The 16,648-nt window shown below is 43.1% G+C and overlaps 1 protein-coding gene across 3 annotated transcripts in view; it reads left to right on the forward strand.

Moving 5' to 3' along the window:
* klf8 (Kruppel like factor 8) overlaps nucleotides 1-15,598 on the forward strand; it is an 81,474-nt gene extending 65,876 nt beyond the window's left edge. For 2 of the 3 annotated variants that reach the window (XM_085364718.1, XM_085364716.1), the window contains exons 3-7: nucleotides 1,586-1,837; nucleotides 1,929-2,163; nucleotides 11,650-11,761; nucleotides 13,835-13,974; nucleotides 14,539-15,598. In XM_085364718.1, coding sequence (XP_085220844.1) covers nucleotides 1,586-1,837; nucleotides 1,929-2,163; nucleotides 11,650-11,761; nucleotides 13,835-13,974; nucleotides 14,539-14,720 — 921 coding nt within the window. In that variant the 3' untranslated portion in view covers nucleotides 14,721-15,598. The remainder of the gene's footprint in view (nucleotides 1-1,585; nucleotides 1,838-1,928; nucleotides 2,164-11,649; nucleotides 11,762-13,834; nucleotides 13,975-14,538) is intronic. The other variant, XM_085364717.1, reaches the window with a different exon arrangement.
* Nucleotides 15,599-16,648: the final 1,050 nt, after the last annotated feature.

Raw genomic sequence — 16,648 nt, forward strand, 5'->3', positions numbered from 1 at the left:
GACAGTGCTCGGACTTATATCCAACAATGATGAGACAAACTATAGGACAGAGGTGCAACAACTAGAGTCATGGTGCCACGACAATAACTTGGTCTTAAACACCAAAAAGACCAAGGAGATCATTGTAGATTTCCGGAAGAGGGGTCATAACAACCATCTGCCTCTCTTCATTGGCAGTGAGGCGGTGGAGAGGGTGAGCAGTTTTAAATTCTTGGGGGTAACTGTGACCGAGGACCTGTCCTGGGGCAACCATATCACCTCAGTTGCACGGAAGGCCCAACAGCGCCTCTACTACCTGAGGAGACTGCGGAGCGCACACATTCCCAGATCTCTGATGTTGAACTTCTACAACTGTGCCATCAGCAGCGTTCTGACGTATGGATTTCTAGTGTGGTTCCCCAGCTGCACCAAGGCCGATCAGCAAGCACTCCAGCGGGTGGTGAAAGAAGCTGGCAGAATTATTGGAACAAGTCTGCCAGAGATCAGTAATATCTTCCCCACTCGCTGTCTGAGGAGGGTGCACAGTATCCTGCGGGACCAACATCACCCTGCGCACCACCTTTTCCATCTGCTGCCCTCAGGGAGAAGGTACAGGTCTATACAGGCCAGAACATCCAGACTGGCCAACAGCCTGTATCCACAGGCTGTGAGGCTCCTGAACTCTCTGCCCCCCTCTCACGGACAATAACCATATCCAACTTCTTAATAGCAATGAACTGGTCTGCATTGGTGCATCATATCTTTATTCTCTTCCCCCTCCTGCCCCCCCCCCCCCCTCTTTCTTAAATAGATAACTATCATATCTGATATCATATCTCACAGTACAATAATATTGAATGGGTTGCATTGTTGTATTTTGTCATGTTTCTCAGGTCTTTGTCTGAATTTCTACGAACATTATTGCTAAGGATTGTCTTATTGCATTGGAGTCACACTGGGTTAAATATGTACACTTGGGTTTTAAGGGGTATTTATTATTTTCTTCTTTTTTTGGGTTGTATGGAAGCCCCAAACGCAATTTCATTGTTCTTGACAATGACAATAAATAAATAAATAAATACTAAATAGACTCTAGTAGAGTAGCTTTGCATGATTCGATTCAGAATAATCTCCAGTAATCTTACAGCTTGATGGGCCTTGATGTAGCCACTGCCTCAGTTCTCTCTTTCAGGCTCTTAAGCTACTTGTTTTTGATTTTTGCCCCAAACAACAGTAAAAATGAGCATCTACCATTGTATCAGTGTGTAATATTAGGTCCCTGTTTAACTACTGTTTCCTCTGCTGTTGTGTTCATTACTGTGGGTTGTTTGGCTCCTGCTGACTTTTTAAACAATAAACCAGCATGCATTAGCATTTTTCTTTTTTGGCATGCTACACATAACTATGATTACTGCTTCTAATTAATATATCAGATCGCTCTCCTTTGAGAATAAAAATCTAATTATGTTGAGGATATAAGTTGCCAGGTTTAGAGTAAAATCTGGAATAAAACCAGTCAACTTTAGTTTGCTGAAGCTGAGTTATCGCTTTGTCCTTTTCTTTCTAACCTTTTCTTATATCTTCTTGTCCACCGTGTTCTCTCTAGCAGGCAGATATAGGTGATGACGGCTCACAGCCGAAAGACCTGAAGGTGAAGAAGGAGTGCAAGACAGAGCCCTCCTCGCCTCATCCGAGCCCCACTGAGGACCAGACTGAGCCCGTTGACCTTTCGCTCAACAAACCTCGCTCCGCTTCGACAACGAGCACCACAGTCAACCCAGCTCCCAGCAGCGCTGTGACCCAGCCCAGCCTGTCAGCCACACCTGTCCCCTCTGCGGTGCAATCGATAGGCTCCATGGTAACTATAAACTCCTACCTTCTGTGGATTTAGAAGTGTAAAGAGCAGTAGAGTTACAACCACTCATTTTCATCGCTTCTTTTCTCTCCAGGTCCTCTCTCCAGGATCCATCTTAGCCACGCAGGGCGCTGGAGGCCAGCAGATTCTCCACGTTATCCATACAATCCCCTCAGTGACCATGCCCAGCAAGGTGGGTCAGCTGCAGACCATCCCTGTGGTGGTGCAGTCGCTGCCTGTTGTCTACACCACCATGCCTACTGACGGTGTCGCCACAGCAGCCATTACGGTGCCGCTGATAGGCAGTGATGGGCGCTCCGAAGGATCTGGTGAGTGTACAGTCATAAGCTCCAAGGGGGCAACACCAGTGCAGTATCCGGTTGTTCAGTCTGACGTCACTAGCCGTGTCTGGGTCTAAACTCCGCTGCAGGTCCATATATCAAACGATCACTGTGGCATTACTGAGAGTTGAAAAACTGTCTAAAGTCTTTCATCTTTAATAAAATGATCAGCGTTCTGCTCTACCAGGTGTAACAATTGAGTTTAACATCCAGGCATCCATGAAAACGGAATTTATGACATTTAACGGAGTTAGAAGTTAGCATGAAGTTAGCTCGCTAGCTTCTATCTAAATACAATATAGCATGTCCTGACTGCTGGGTTTTGGAAACAAATTAAAACGTACAGCTCTGTTATCACTTCCAGCATAAATGAAGACAGAAAACTAAACAGCAGTGACGTTTGTAGGGTTACTGAAGTTGGGCTAGCTGGTATATAATGATGTGCTACGTGACCGCTAGCGACACAGCTATGTTAGCATAATATAAACAAGCTAACTTTTTTTCCACTCGATAAAAGTTACCGTGAGTGTTCTCGGTGGTCAGGAACAAATGTAATCGCATGGCAGGATGCTGTAAAAGGACCAAACTTCAGCCAGGAGAACAACTGAGATAATCCATCCACAATACGAGGTTAGTCATTCATATACTGCTGCATGGGCTGGGCTGTAGTTACATCCTAAGGTTTTAAAAACTGAGCTTAAATAAATGATTAGCGGTAATAAAAGCCGAGGGAGGTCAATAGGGATCACTGACTGTTTTAGGAGCTTTTTGAGATCAAATAGAAGAAAATACATAACATTAAACATGTTAACAACACAAAAGCCATATTAAACGCAGACTACTTTAGACCCGGAAGTAGGATTCGTCGCGTCATCACTGAACAACCGGATAGCTTCTGCTTTTAGCAACAATTGTCTGTTTCATATAGACCACTTTCAGTCTTCAGTTGCCTAAATATCCAGACTTTGTACTAAATAAGATTTATAAATACAGTATATCAGTCAACATGAGCTCGCTCATTGACAGCTCTGTGTGATAATGTCAGCTGACAGGGTTTGCTAATGTTTGCACTTGTCGTTTGGCTTAGTTAGCAAGGTGCATCTGCAATCACTGCAACATGCATTTCCACTGCATTAAACGTCGTGCCTTAAAACAATATATACATTCGAAAGTGCAGCTGGATGAGGAATAGAAACCAAACTTGAACCTATAGGCTGGAGTCGAGGGGAGTTCACTCCGTTTCGGAGGCAGGCTCAAGGGGACATTAGAGGAACTGCAGTTTTTGGTTAGGCTTCTTTTTTTAACCCCATATTCACTGTTCTTGGGTTGGATAGACTGGTTGGTCTAACCAGTCAGGAGCCAGTGATGTAGTTCAACATGAGGCAATAACCAGCCTGCATAGCCCGTGTTGATCTAACACAGGTTTGGTGCAATCTTGGAGATTTTGTTTTCTTGCTCTTGCAAAAGAATCATGACATCACCTTTCTTAACATTAAAATAAAACTTTGCTTTGCATACTCAAATTTAGCACCGTGCTAAATATTGGCCAATGTATTCTACTGGATCTAAGAGTCTTATGTTGGTTTTTTTTGTGTTTGTTTTTTAAGGAGCTGTACAGTCATGAAGCAAAGGTTGAGTTCTTACATGAAACCACACAAATAACCTCTGAATCCAGGATATTATTTAAAGGTGCAGTCTCAGAAACTTAGAATTAAACCTTTAAGAATACAAAGGAGCAGGCACTGCTTTGTAGAGCCACCATGTTGACTTGCCATCTTGATTTACATCCCTCCACCTCCCTCCACTAAGATAAGGATCATACCTATTTTTTATCAGCCCTTCACCAAGTAAGTGAAAGGAAATTTGAAAACTGCAAAAACTGCAATAATTCTGTTATTAATGCTTGTAGTTTTGCATTTTGGCTGTTATGAGAAGCAGACTAAATCATGCGTTTAAACGGGGGTAGGAAGATGTTTTACTTTGCAGTGACAGAGCATTTTAGAACCTCTTTCTTTCTTTAATGTGCCATGTTGAAACAGGATGTTAAGAAGGAACGTGGCACCGCGAATGTTTATTTAATATGTCGCAATATCTGTAATGAAAATACTTGTAATTTGAGATGAGCGGTAGACCTCTCCTCTTTAATGTCAGTCTTCCTCTTTTGACTGTCACGCCTGGCGTTGCATGGTTCTGTCACCGCTGCTTAAACTGTCATTTATGGAGGTGGGGGGGGGATCTCAGTCTCAGTGGAACACAGCGTTTCTCCCAAAGGAGCTGGTGTCTGTTTGTGGTTGGTGATATGTTTGATTTGCCTTCTGTCTGCCTGTCTATCTTTGTCATTCTGGAAATTCTCCATATGTGCCAGATGATTGATGGCGTCGTCTAAATGTGGAAAACTGCAGAGAGAATTGTTACATATGTTGCAGAGAAGTGGCTAAAATTCTTCAGTGAGCCTCTGAGCAGCTGATTTTCTCATATTCTGTAATGTAAAAAGCCAAGAATGCCCCACTAAAATAGTCATGTACAAGCTGACTACTTAGCATTTGTCTGGACTGTTATTAGTCAGCAGTGTCTTAACCTCCCAAGTGTTCCTGTCGGTTTTCACTAAACAACAGCAAATGTCTGTCAATCCCTGTGTCCACACGACCGGACGCTCGACATTTGCCCAGGCAAGCAGGCAAAATAGACCTCCGCCCCTTTAACTGCAGTCGAGTCCCTGGGCAAAGTCGGCAGAGTTCACCTGGACTCTGATTCACAACAACACAGTCTGGACTGAGGAATGTAAACGAGGCAGGCGGTGAATCTCAGAAGAGTCTGCAGCACACAGACTGGCCTGAAGATGCTCTCAGACTGTTACTCATCCATGCCAGGAGCTGTTGTGTGTTTGTGTTTTGATTAACGTTTTTGACCTTTTCCCAGTTTGTCTCAAACCCCTTTTAGAAAATACAAAATACCCAATACATTAAGTAATATGACCGTAAATGCTCTAGCAATGTTAAAAGATAAGATTGATGTTTATTTTTTAATTAGCATTTAATCAGCATTTATTTATTTATATTTGTTCTAATCTCTGTGTTTGTTTTTGTTTGCACGAAGCACCTCGCGTCTGCAACAGCAGCAGTTTCATGACTGAAGGCAACTACTTTGTTTATTATTTGCGGCGTCAGTCAAGCAACAGGCAGAAAGTTAAACACGAGGCACGCCGAATGGCTGCTCGCTCGTTTGCGTTCTGAAGTGCAAACTCGTAGAGGAACGAGAAAGAAAGTACAGATAGACACAAACAGGAGGAAATGAAACATAGTACAATAAACTGAAGTATACTGTAATCAAATGAAGTGTGAGGGTAACTAAAGCTACACTGTGTTCAAATGGATTCAGAAAATACGAATAAATGATGATATGACATAAAAAAATGTGTGCAAAAAAAATGAATTCTACACAACAACTTAGGTTACTTTTAATAAACAAATCAGTGCTTACCATTATATGTTACATTGTTTTTAATCATTTAAATTTTTATTTAATATATTGAACAGTTATTGTTTTTGTTTAATATTGATTTTGGCAGCTTTGGTCCTCCGTACTTACAGTATGTTACATAATTACAGGTCACATTGTGCTGACTTGCACAATATTATTGCACAGTAGACGGGAAATAGTTTTCTTTATGAACATAATACTAATTTAGGGCAGTATTGTGGCACGGTGTCAGAGTGGTTAGCACTGTTGACTGATAGCAAGAAGGTCCTGGGTTTGAATCCGATCTGATGGGCTTGGGTTCTCTGCGAGTGCTCTGGCTTCCTTTCACAGTCCAAACACACGCAGTCAGTCGGGTGATTATTATAAAAGCATAAATGAGCCGACACACCTCTCAGAGTCCACGCTTTGTAAGCTTTGCCTGTAGACTCTATGCTCTCGTCACAGCATCCATCAAACACGTATCCTACTGTCGCTCTGCTAAGACACGCATTGTTTACTTGCTCGCACAGAAAGCTGTTGTGTAGTGGATGGGGATCACAGGGCTGGAGGGCAGAGGCGGAGAGTAAAAAAGTTAAAGTTGAATGAATGTTTTTCTGAAGTTTTCTTATGTTTTTTGCTTGATGCTCAAAAGTAACCAGTCATCCTCCTCTGGTTAAAAGATGTAGTTTTGTTGTTTTGTATTTACGTGTCTAGCTCTGTTGATTTTTACGTCCTGTTTGGTGTCTTCGTGGGGAGTTTTTGATGCTGCACACAGCAAACTTCAGAAACTCAGGATGTATCTATATTTGAAATTCCAGCCTGAGGGCTGTCATGTGTATGCTTACTGCTATTGAAGGTAACCGTGATAGTTGTTTTGGTTCTGATACTGACTCTCTCTACATCTGCCTTTATTCCTATTTTGAGCTAAATTCATTTGCCAAGAAGAGACAAGACGCACCTTACTGATAACATTTTTCTTTTTTTCTTTTTTTTTGGTTGGTTGTTTTTTTTCCAAAGAGTCTTTGTTTAAACTTCTTTTAAACGGGTACAGAAATTCTAATATTGTGACAGCCCCTCCAAAAATTAGATATAGGGTTAGCCTAAGGGGTTTGGGGTTGGAGAAGTATTATTTCAGTCCACCCCTGCTCCTTTATTACCTTTCTATTAGATCAAGTAGAACAGAATTCAGTGAAGTAATAACAAGCCCTTTTGTAATTTTTGCTGCCATTGTAACAAAGCTGCTGGTTTGGTGACAGCACAATATCTGATATCCTTTTTCTTTGATTTGTTGTCCTTTAAAAACCGCGATAACTGGGCACGTAAATCCTAACCTCTTGGAAAATGATGTAAGTTCAGTGCACATGCCGCGTGCCAGTAGGTCAAACCAATTAGTCATCATGAAGGCCCTCTTTCTCTCCAAATAAACTGCCCACCTCTCCATAACTCATTGCCTATCTGTTTACAATTGGTATTCCTGTCAGTGAGTAATGTGCTGACATAACATCATGTTTCATGTTGACTTGCAGTCTTTCTGTATTGAAGATTAACTTTAGATCAGGCTTGTTTCTGCAGTGCTGCCCTGGTTGCCACACCTAACAGTGATGCTGCGGTGAAATTACTTAACCTGGTGATCTATATGTCTGTCTGGGGTCAGAGTTTTATTTTGTGATTTGATTGTACTTTTCATTTGACTTCAGTAAAGGAGCAAAAGCACTTTAACGACAGGTTAAGATGCAAGATACTGAGGCAACACTAAGGACTGTGTAATCCACACAATATGATGTACTTAAAACTAGAAATGATCGCAAATGTTGGTAGTATGAAATGTAGGGCGACCGTGGCTCAGGCAAGCGCATCTGTAACCGGAAGGTCGCCGGTTCGATCCCCAGGCTATCTGTCCTGGTTGTTGTGTCCTTGGGCAAGACACTTTACCCTACCGCCTACTGGTGTTGGTCAGAGGGGCCGATGGCGCGATATGGCAGCCTCGCTTCTGTCAGTCTGCCCCAGGGCAGCTGTGGCTACAACCGTAGCTGCCTCCACCAGTGTGTGAATGTGAGAGTGAATGAATAGAGATTGACAGACCACGTGACTTTCGCGCATTGCATGCCGGGAACTCGTGGCAAAACAATCCAAGTACCGCATCAAATGCAAGCATTTGCAGCACCGCAAAACGTTCATTCTTCGGTTCCAATAAATTCTTGCTTTTTCTTTGCCCCCCAAAAAAGGAATGTACAAAACGAAGGAGAACAATGTCGGTCCGTACAAAGACAGACTTGATGAAAAGTCAAAGAAAAGATACGAGGAAAAAAATCAAAGGAGTGAAAGGGTCAGACCCTTACGAGCACACAGAGTGGACAAAATACGTTGGCGTGCTGCCCAACTTTCACCACGCTCATATTTATAATTATACGGTTCTTGGAGTGAGTGCATACACTCATGAAGTTTAGTAACTTCAGGTCACTGCAACAAGCCCAGGTACAGTTTACCGACGGATGGGTACAGGACCTTGAAATGCACAGAGTAGACCGAAAGACCATCGTACGTATCATAAGTTTACCAGTCTCACAAATCGTCTTCATAAATACACATTCGTTAACCGTTTATTAATAGGACCTTTGAGCTCAACGATAATTAATTAGTAGTGGAAATAATTTCTGGTTCGCATTACAGAAATGTAGCAGTGACAATAATACTGTATGCTGTAATCGTACTGGGCAATTAGTGATACAAAACAACTGTTTTATCCTGTGAATAAAAGTATATGTTTTTGTCAATGTACCATGGTAATAAATGAAGCGAAACGCAATGTTGTGTCAGGACAATCCATTATTTATGCACAATAAACAAAGGAGCATAGCGCGACAATTTCTGTTCAGCGCCAGACTTGCTTGTAACCTATATCACCAATTATGTTATGAAAAATGACGTATTAACTACAACAGCAGACTGACCTTTGTGTAAATGCTTGGAGCAGACTAACCTGTGAGCTGGAGTGTTCTGGGATGTTATATTTGGTCTTTGAATGGCTGCAATCCAGGCCATCCGTCGGCTCTTTGTTACTTCGGAAACACGGCTCGAACAATTTCTCTCCAACGACGTAATCCGATAACAACCGATCTCTTTACCCGTCGGCTTCCCGTGGCTGTCATGCGACCGGCTATTGCAGTTAATAATACAACGGCTTCTTGACATTTTTTTGTGTTTCTTTTTATCGCTGTGTGACTGATTTCAATTGAAAGCCTGCGTGCGCTAGTACCTCTTGCCACAAGTTCCCAGAATTCTTTGCGGTTTTACCCCTGAATGACGTCACATTTTCAATCTCTATAGTGGAATTGTAAAGTGCTTTGGGTGCCTTGAAAAGCGCTATATAAATGCAATCCATTATTATTATTATTAGAGATATTTGTGGTTGGTCTGTTAATTCTTTGGTGTAACAATGCTTCTTGACAATAAATCTTATAATGTTGGAAAGCCATTCATATCTGTTTTAATGGTGTCACATTCAAAATGGGTTGAGCAGCAAAGTTGAGTATGTGAGTTACGCTCATACATCCTTTTCTTCAACTAGCATTGCCACAAGTCAGCCAGTGTGGTTGTGTTGGCAGCAGAATAAGACGATTGGCAAGGGCAGAGAAGATTTGGCTAGTTTTTCATGGATGCAGCGCACATACTCTCAACTCTGCTGCTCAACCCACAAATACATGTTCTTTAGAAATAAACAAGCTTTTCATTGGTATAAGATTCATTGCCAAAAAACATTGTTACAGCAAGGTAAAGACCCTACAATAATACAGAGAAAAGCCAACAATCACATGACCCCCCTATGAGCAAGCATAGTGCTTGTACAAATGCAGAGTGGTGTATAAACAGATGGTGAGTGAAAAAGGTTAGTGGAGAAGGAACACTCAATGCCTTCTATGCCTATTGCAGTGTAACTAACGCAGGATTCGGCGTTACCTGATCCAGCCCTAACTACAACAGCCGTAACAGAGGAGGGGCCTGGAAGTTGAAGGCTCTGCCTCCCATTATACTTTTCCTAGGAACTACAAGTAAACCTGCAGTCTGAGAACAAAGTGCTCTATTAGGGCGATATGGTCCTATGGGGTCTTTCAGACAAGCCTGATTATTCAGGACCTTATATGTGAGTAGAAGGAGATATGTGTAAATTGGACTCTGGATTAAACAGGGAGCTGATGAAAAGAAGCCAATATGGGGCAAAAAAAGCTCTCTCTCTCATTCTAATCCCTGCTTTGATGGTGTTGATGGAGCAGTTTCCAGTTAACAGTTTGTTCACTGCTCAAAACATCCTCTAAACAATCTAAAGTCATCAATCAAGTGAGCGAGTGAGTGGATAACTGAAGTCGTAGTTATCCTGTAAACCTGTTTTCTGTGTACGTTTCACATCCCTGCGCTGAGAGGAAACAAAGAGCGTAGTTGTGAGCACGACGAGGGGAGCGAGCAGACAACACGGAAACTTGGATTTCTTTTTTTTTCTTCTTCCATGCGAAGCGAACGAGCAGCAGACAGCTGACATTGGCAGCTCACGCGCCGAGTCGTCGAGTGGGAGGAAAAGGAGAAGGAGGCTAGATAGGTGGGCGCACAGCGAAGGCAGCGAGGTGAGGCGGAGAGGTGGTGGTAGCGGGGAGGGGGGGCGGTCGGGTGAGGAAGCACGAGGAGGGTCAAAAGGAGAGGAGATGGGTCGTTCTGCCTTTGAAAGAGGAAGGCAGCAGAGGAGGGTGGGGGTGGCTTTATTGTCTCCAGAGACAAAGAGCACCACTTTTTTTTTTTCTTTTTTGGTGCATGACCCTCCCCACACCACCACTGCCCCACACACACACACACACACACACACACACACACATTCATACAGATATATATACACACTCCACCCAAATTCCTTGCGTCACCCTTCCAACCACCCCACCCCTTCTTGCTCTCTCCGGGCTGGGTGGACTTTGAACAGTGTGGCTGCCACATTCCTGCACAAAGAGGAGGAGGAGGAGGAGGAGAGGGGGGGGGGGGCACTTTGAGATCTAACAATTAATCGACCCAGCCTGATTTCATTGAAGGTGCATTAAAAATCAAAATCATACATATATAAAGTTCTCTGTGTCCAGTCTGGTGGCGTTTAGGTAGCATCTGGTCTCTTGTAAAGCTTTGTTTTTCTTTTTAGGCCATGAAACTAACACATCAGATAACAAGAAACTGCAATAATCTCCTTTTATACAATGACTTTTCTGATGTGGCGGTGTGACGAGGCCATCCTCCCTTTACATATTAGCTGATGAGGACATGAATTTACACTTCCAGAGCCAAACGAGCAGCTGGAAATGTCTTGAGAGTGGTTAACTCTCCGTAATCAAGAATTCAAAAGCAGGACCTTCGGTTTAAAATCTAAACGTCTTCCTTCCTTTTGTGAGAATTTCGAACAGCTTGCCAATCCTCGAGGACGCGCGCCGAAGCTTTCCGATAGCTCTGGGAAATTTGTCTTTCACTTAATTGCTAATTAGCATTGTCTGTGAGTTCAGCTTTTTTTTCTTCCCATTAACAGCTGTTCACATCATCTTCCTCCTGCTGTGACATTGTAAAAGGTTGTTGAAACTGAAAGTAAAAGACAACCACTGGAAGATGCTTCTTTTAATAGAAACTGGAGGCTAAAACAGGCATTTTGAGAAAGATGGAGAAAACAAGCAGACATGCAGAGGAATCCAGCGTGGGGTTTGGCCTCAGATTTGATCCATTTTGCAGCCATGCAGACCACACCTAATCCTACACACACACTTGGAGCAAGCCTTTGTCTTGCTAAGTTGCTGGAAACCAGACATTGCTGTTAAGAAGTTATTAACCCCCTGCTGTTCTATTCTCTCCGTTTCCACCCCCTACCCCCAACTTCTTTTTTTTCCTCCTCCCTCTCAATTCCATGGCCCCACAATTTTCCTTCATCTGTTTCTACCACTCTATGTCCTTCTATTCACTCTTTACACCCATCTTCCTTTCATCCTTTCCTCCCCGCAGTTCGGATCAAGCCAGGTTCAACATCTCCAGTGGAATATCAAAGTGAAAGCGATGCAGAGAGCGGTACAGAGTCTGGATCGGCTTCCATCAGCGCCCAGAGCCTTGATGCGGGGTGAGTCTTCGATGCAGATGGACGCATCAAGCACAATGTATTTAGCCACACCTGTAAAATCTTACGTGCAATCAATAAATATAAAAAAAATGAAAGATGCATTCATGAAATGTTGAATGCAGGTCTTCAGACACAGTCACCCTGGTGCCCCATTATTTGGAAATGCTCAGAGCCCAGTATGAACGATTATATTTTCTAGATCTAAGGTTTCATAAGCTGATAACCACAACAATGAACAATTAAGGATACAAAACTAGATATCAGCAGCAATTAAAATGTGATGCATTGACAGGAAAGTGGAGATAGCTCAGGGATCCTGACAGTACGCTTAAGAGTGCAGCCAACATTTTGTCTTTAACAATAAGCCAGTCAAAGCCCTGAGTTCTCCTCTAGCGAGTGGAGAGCTTGTACTTGAGAAAGGAAGTAGAGCATATTGAAACGTTATTGAATGGCCATAGTCTCAGTTCAGAACAGGAAATGGTTATCTTGCATGTTAAAGTCCAGTGGGTTTCTTTTTTTGACCCCTCCGTCCACCCCAACCTCCTTCCTGCACGGTCTCTTCGCCTCTTCATCACGTTGCTTGTGTAAGTTATAAGTTGCATAATAAATAAGGTTTATTGTGGTTTCACACCTTTATCAAGTGACAGAAAACCTGGTATGCAGACTGTTGCAGACCCAGTTCTTTATTGTGACGTGCCACTAGGGGGCAGTGTCAGATGTTTGGTACAAGGATAAGTATTTTAGATTTGTGCTCTCGATGGTTCTTTTCTGTAGCCTGACGCTGCGATGAAAGTAGAAGTCATAACAGACAAAGAAGTTCTTTGTAGTGAATTGTGAAGCTAGATTGTTGGCTCCGTGCAGGTGACTCTCCATAGCCTCTCTTTGCATAGACATAGGGTTCCTCAAATGGGCAGCAACATAGATCTTTAAAACCTGCATAAGTCTTGATCTCCTGGTGGCAAGTTGAAGTACTGCAGCAGAAAAAAATTGTGACAGAAAAGCACTTTTTGGAGACGCCAACTGTAAATCAGATGTCTGCAAAACTGTCGGAAAGGCATAAATCCATGTGTAATGACTGCTGATAATAGGACTCGGCAGGGTCAGCAAGAGGGACTCTAATGCACAGCAGGGTTTATGGGAAATTCTTTCTCTGTGTGGGGGTCACCTCCCTCGCCTGCAGGCTCCTGACTAATTACATTACTGCAGCACTGCCATGACTGGATGCTTATATAACCTTATATAACCCTCTGTACAGCAGAACACACTGGAGACGCCCAGACTGTAACACAGGAAGACAAGTGGGCGCATGTGTGCATCGCGAGCGCTCTATAGACATAAATTAGGACATTTAGCCCTCCAGAGGAAAGCGCGGACATGTGAAAGATTGTTTTATATCGCAGGGTAAAGGGTGGTGTGCCGCTGGAGACTGTGTTTATTAGAGAATCAGGACGTAGCTCCGGCCACACCCAGTGGGCGAGGCTGCCTGACTAACTGAAATTCAGGGTGTGGGCGTTGACAGTTTGCTCAGCGCCCTTATCTAGTGTGTGTGTGTGTGTGTGTGTGTGTGTGTGTGTGTGTGTGTGTTTTGCAGGGCAGGGCTGTCCCAGAGCAGGGGCATAAACAAGCTTATGTAATGCAGTTCACCGTCACACCTCCTTGTAAAGAGGGACATCAGCGGTGTTATTTTTTTAGTCTTTTTGTTTCCAATCAAATGTATTTAAAGTTTGACTGCCTGTAAATATGAATATGATAATTCACACAGCTGATTCTTGGAAAACTGAAGCATCATTTAAGAGGAAGAAGTCAAAGGTAGAAAAAGGGCGACAAAGAGGAGTGCTGATGGGTTAATTTTGAGTTTATCTCATGTGTTTAAGGAAAGAAGGGAGTAAAAAATAAGTTTAAAGGTGAAACGATTCAAGACAAATAGAGGGAAGGGGAGGAATATCGAAATGGAGCTGTGTGACTTTCTGATGCCCCCTGGTGGCTAAATCGGTGTTAAGTTCTCCTGAACATGATGAGAGAAGAAGAAGCGTTTCTCAACAGAATCGTCCTTTTCCTCTTTCGGTGTCTCAGGTCGGTTATGGACTTGGAGCCCGTCGATCCAGATTCGCCAGACATCAAGAGGCGACGGATCCACATGTGCGACTACGAAGGCTGCAAAAAAGTTTACACCAAGAGCTCCCACCTCAAAGCCCACAGGAGGATACACACAGGTGAGCTCGGCCCTAGAAACGCATCACAACAACGCCACAAATAAATCAGTGCAGTCCAGGTGTTCTTTGAAAGGAGCAGTTCATCTCCAGGTGAAGACCAGAATCATTATTTACAGATTACTGCAGGGTGATCTTTAAGGATTAAAATGGCCCCTTTACAGAATTTAATGTAACCTCCGGTGGCTCAACATTTGTCAGTGCACAGTTCACGTCTTATCTGCTCTCAGCAGACAGTAGTTTTTCCCTAATCTGAAGGAGATTAGGGAAAAAGTGCCCAATGGTATTTTTTTTCAGACAGGTTTCCTGAGGTAAGACACTGTTAAGGTGTGTGTAGGAATGGTAAGCAGGATTTGGCTGTTTGAAGCTCCTGTGTTGAATATTATCTTAATTTTATTCTACAATCATACAGTGATTGACATGATTAGGTAGAGTAATTGTAGTAAATAACCTGTAGTAAATAAATTGTTTGCTCAATTTTGTCCACCATCGTCCTGACCCTCCTCTTCCTTCTTTAACCTCCTTCCCTGCCTCCTTCCTGCTAACTCCTCTCCTCGTCTCTTCCAGGAGAGAAGCCCTACCACTGTACCTGGGAAGGCTGCACCTGGCGCTTCGCCCGCTCCGACGAGCTGACCCGACACTTTCGCAAGCACACCGGAATCAAACCCTTCCGCTGCACCGAATGCGACCGCTCCTTCTCCCGGTCTGACCACCTCTCCCTGCACCGCCGCCGCCACGTGATGATGTGAACTCTGACTTCCTTCCTTCCTCTCCCCTGATGCCCCCAGCTCCCTATCAAACTGACCTCTGACCCTTTGATTTCTCAAAAACAGCACATCTTGTACCAGTGCCCCCACACCTCACACTATACTTCCTGTTTCCTCTCTGCTCTCCTGCGGGATTTTAAACCCACCTTGCAAATAGAAAAAAAAAGGACTTTACCTTCTCCTCCTCTTCCTCCTCATCTTCATCTCACAGTCATAGGACAATTGTGTCTGTGTGTTTGTTCGGTGGTGGCAGCAGGATGTTTTTTGCTGCGTGTGTGTGTGTCTGTCATCATTACCGTCCAGCCCAAAGCAGTCCTCTCTACCATCCTCCGACTCAGTCACACAAGATGTTGCCTCCTCAGAAAGAGAAAGGATGGACTGAAGGACATCCAGCAGCAGGGACTTTCATGCTTCCATCCATCCATTACATGCATCAGTCCATCCAAAAGGCAAAGAGGAAGAGGAGGGCTCACACAGATGTCACTTCAGCTGCTATTTTCTTGATTTACAGTTTTTATTTTGTTCATATCCTGAGTTTGGAATCTACGTGACTCCAAAATTTATTTTCTTGGAAGCTAAAGAGACTTCCGAGGACGCCGCTTCCCGCCACTGCTTTTCCAGGAAAAGTTGTTTTTGAGAACTTTGAGTTTCGTTCCACCCCAGTTATATTTGCCTGAGGCAAATGTGATCTTACTGAATGACCTTTTGATCAAATAACAGGTAAATAAATATAAAATACAGCATTACGCAAAAATGCTCCAGGTATCATTATAGCTCCTTAAATATTAAGTAGCTGCGACTTGGATGACAGTAAACTGCTTACAATTGCTGAATATTTGGACTGTCTTCGGATTTCAAAGTGGAGCGTAGAGAAGTGCAGTTCCTGGAGTTCTTTAGTTCCTGGTTCTGTTTGTAAAAGTAAAAGAACCAAAACTCATTTATCATAAATTCAGATGAGGTATTTACTTAACTGTGTGTGTGTGTGTGTGTGTGTGTGTGTGTGTGTGTGTGTGTGTGTGTGTGTGTGTGTGTGCTTATTTCATTGACAGCAGCTGAAGTGACGTCAGATGCATCAGCATGTCTGAGGCTAAAACACTGCGCCCCACCCTCCCATCGCCATTCGCCTCCTTCTGCCCTAAACCCCCGCCACCTCCCCCGGTACAGGGAGCTACAAGACTGTGAATTTAATAAAACTTCATTTGTTTTCATTGTATCGATCTATCGATCACGTGGTTGTTATCGCCCCGCCCCCTCCCCCGCCGCACACACCTTTCCGATTCCTCTTGAATAACAGTATTTGCTTTGTTTGCGCCGTAGTCGCTGTTGTTTTATCAGAAAAACACAAAAAAAGGCCTTTAGTCCTGTCTACATTTTTTCTTTTCTTTTTTGGTGTTCTAAACAAAATGTTGTTCTTTTGTTTTTTATTTAAAAAGAAAAAAAACTTTCAGATCTTTTTTTTTTGTCGTTGTTTTCTGAGGCTGTGAAAAAGACAGAGGAAAGGACACAAATAGATTGAGAATACAAGTAAAACTCTCATGCAGGGAATAGGGGAGCTTTTCTGAGTGTGCGTGTGTGCGTGTCCGTGAGTTAGTGTGCATGTTTTGAGACAAACACATAATCAAGAATTTAAGATTTTTATGAGTGCGTTGTTCCGGGCACTTGTTGTTCTTTTACCTCTTGCCCGTCGAGCCTTAATAACCGAAGTCAATCTGTAAGGGCAAAACTAGAACCGCCGACAGACGACGACTGGCCACAGCGTTCGCTTTAGTTCAGTTGTTTAGTTTTTGAAGTTTAAAAACAGGAAATTAAAGGTGTTATGTGTGGAATTTGTTTCCGTATTTGGTGAGAAAAGTTTTTTTGGCTGAAAAAAACATGCTTGCTGATTTTCAAGCCTTTTAAAATAGAAATTT

This window comes from Diplotaxodon limnothrissa, linkage group LG10 (assembly GCF_057381915.1).
Source record: "Diplotaxodon limnothrissa isolate DT_005_m linkage group LG10, D_limnothrissa_male_GT1.1, whole genome shotgun sequence".
Lineage (NCBI taxonomy): Eukaryota > Metazoa > Chordata > Actinopteri > Cichliformes > Cichlidae > Diplotaxodon > Diplotaxodon limnothrissa.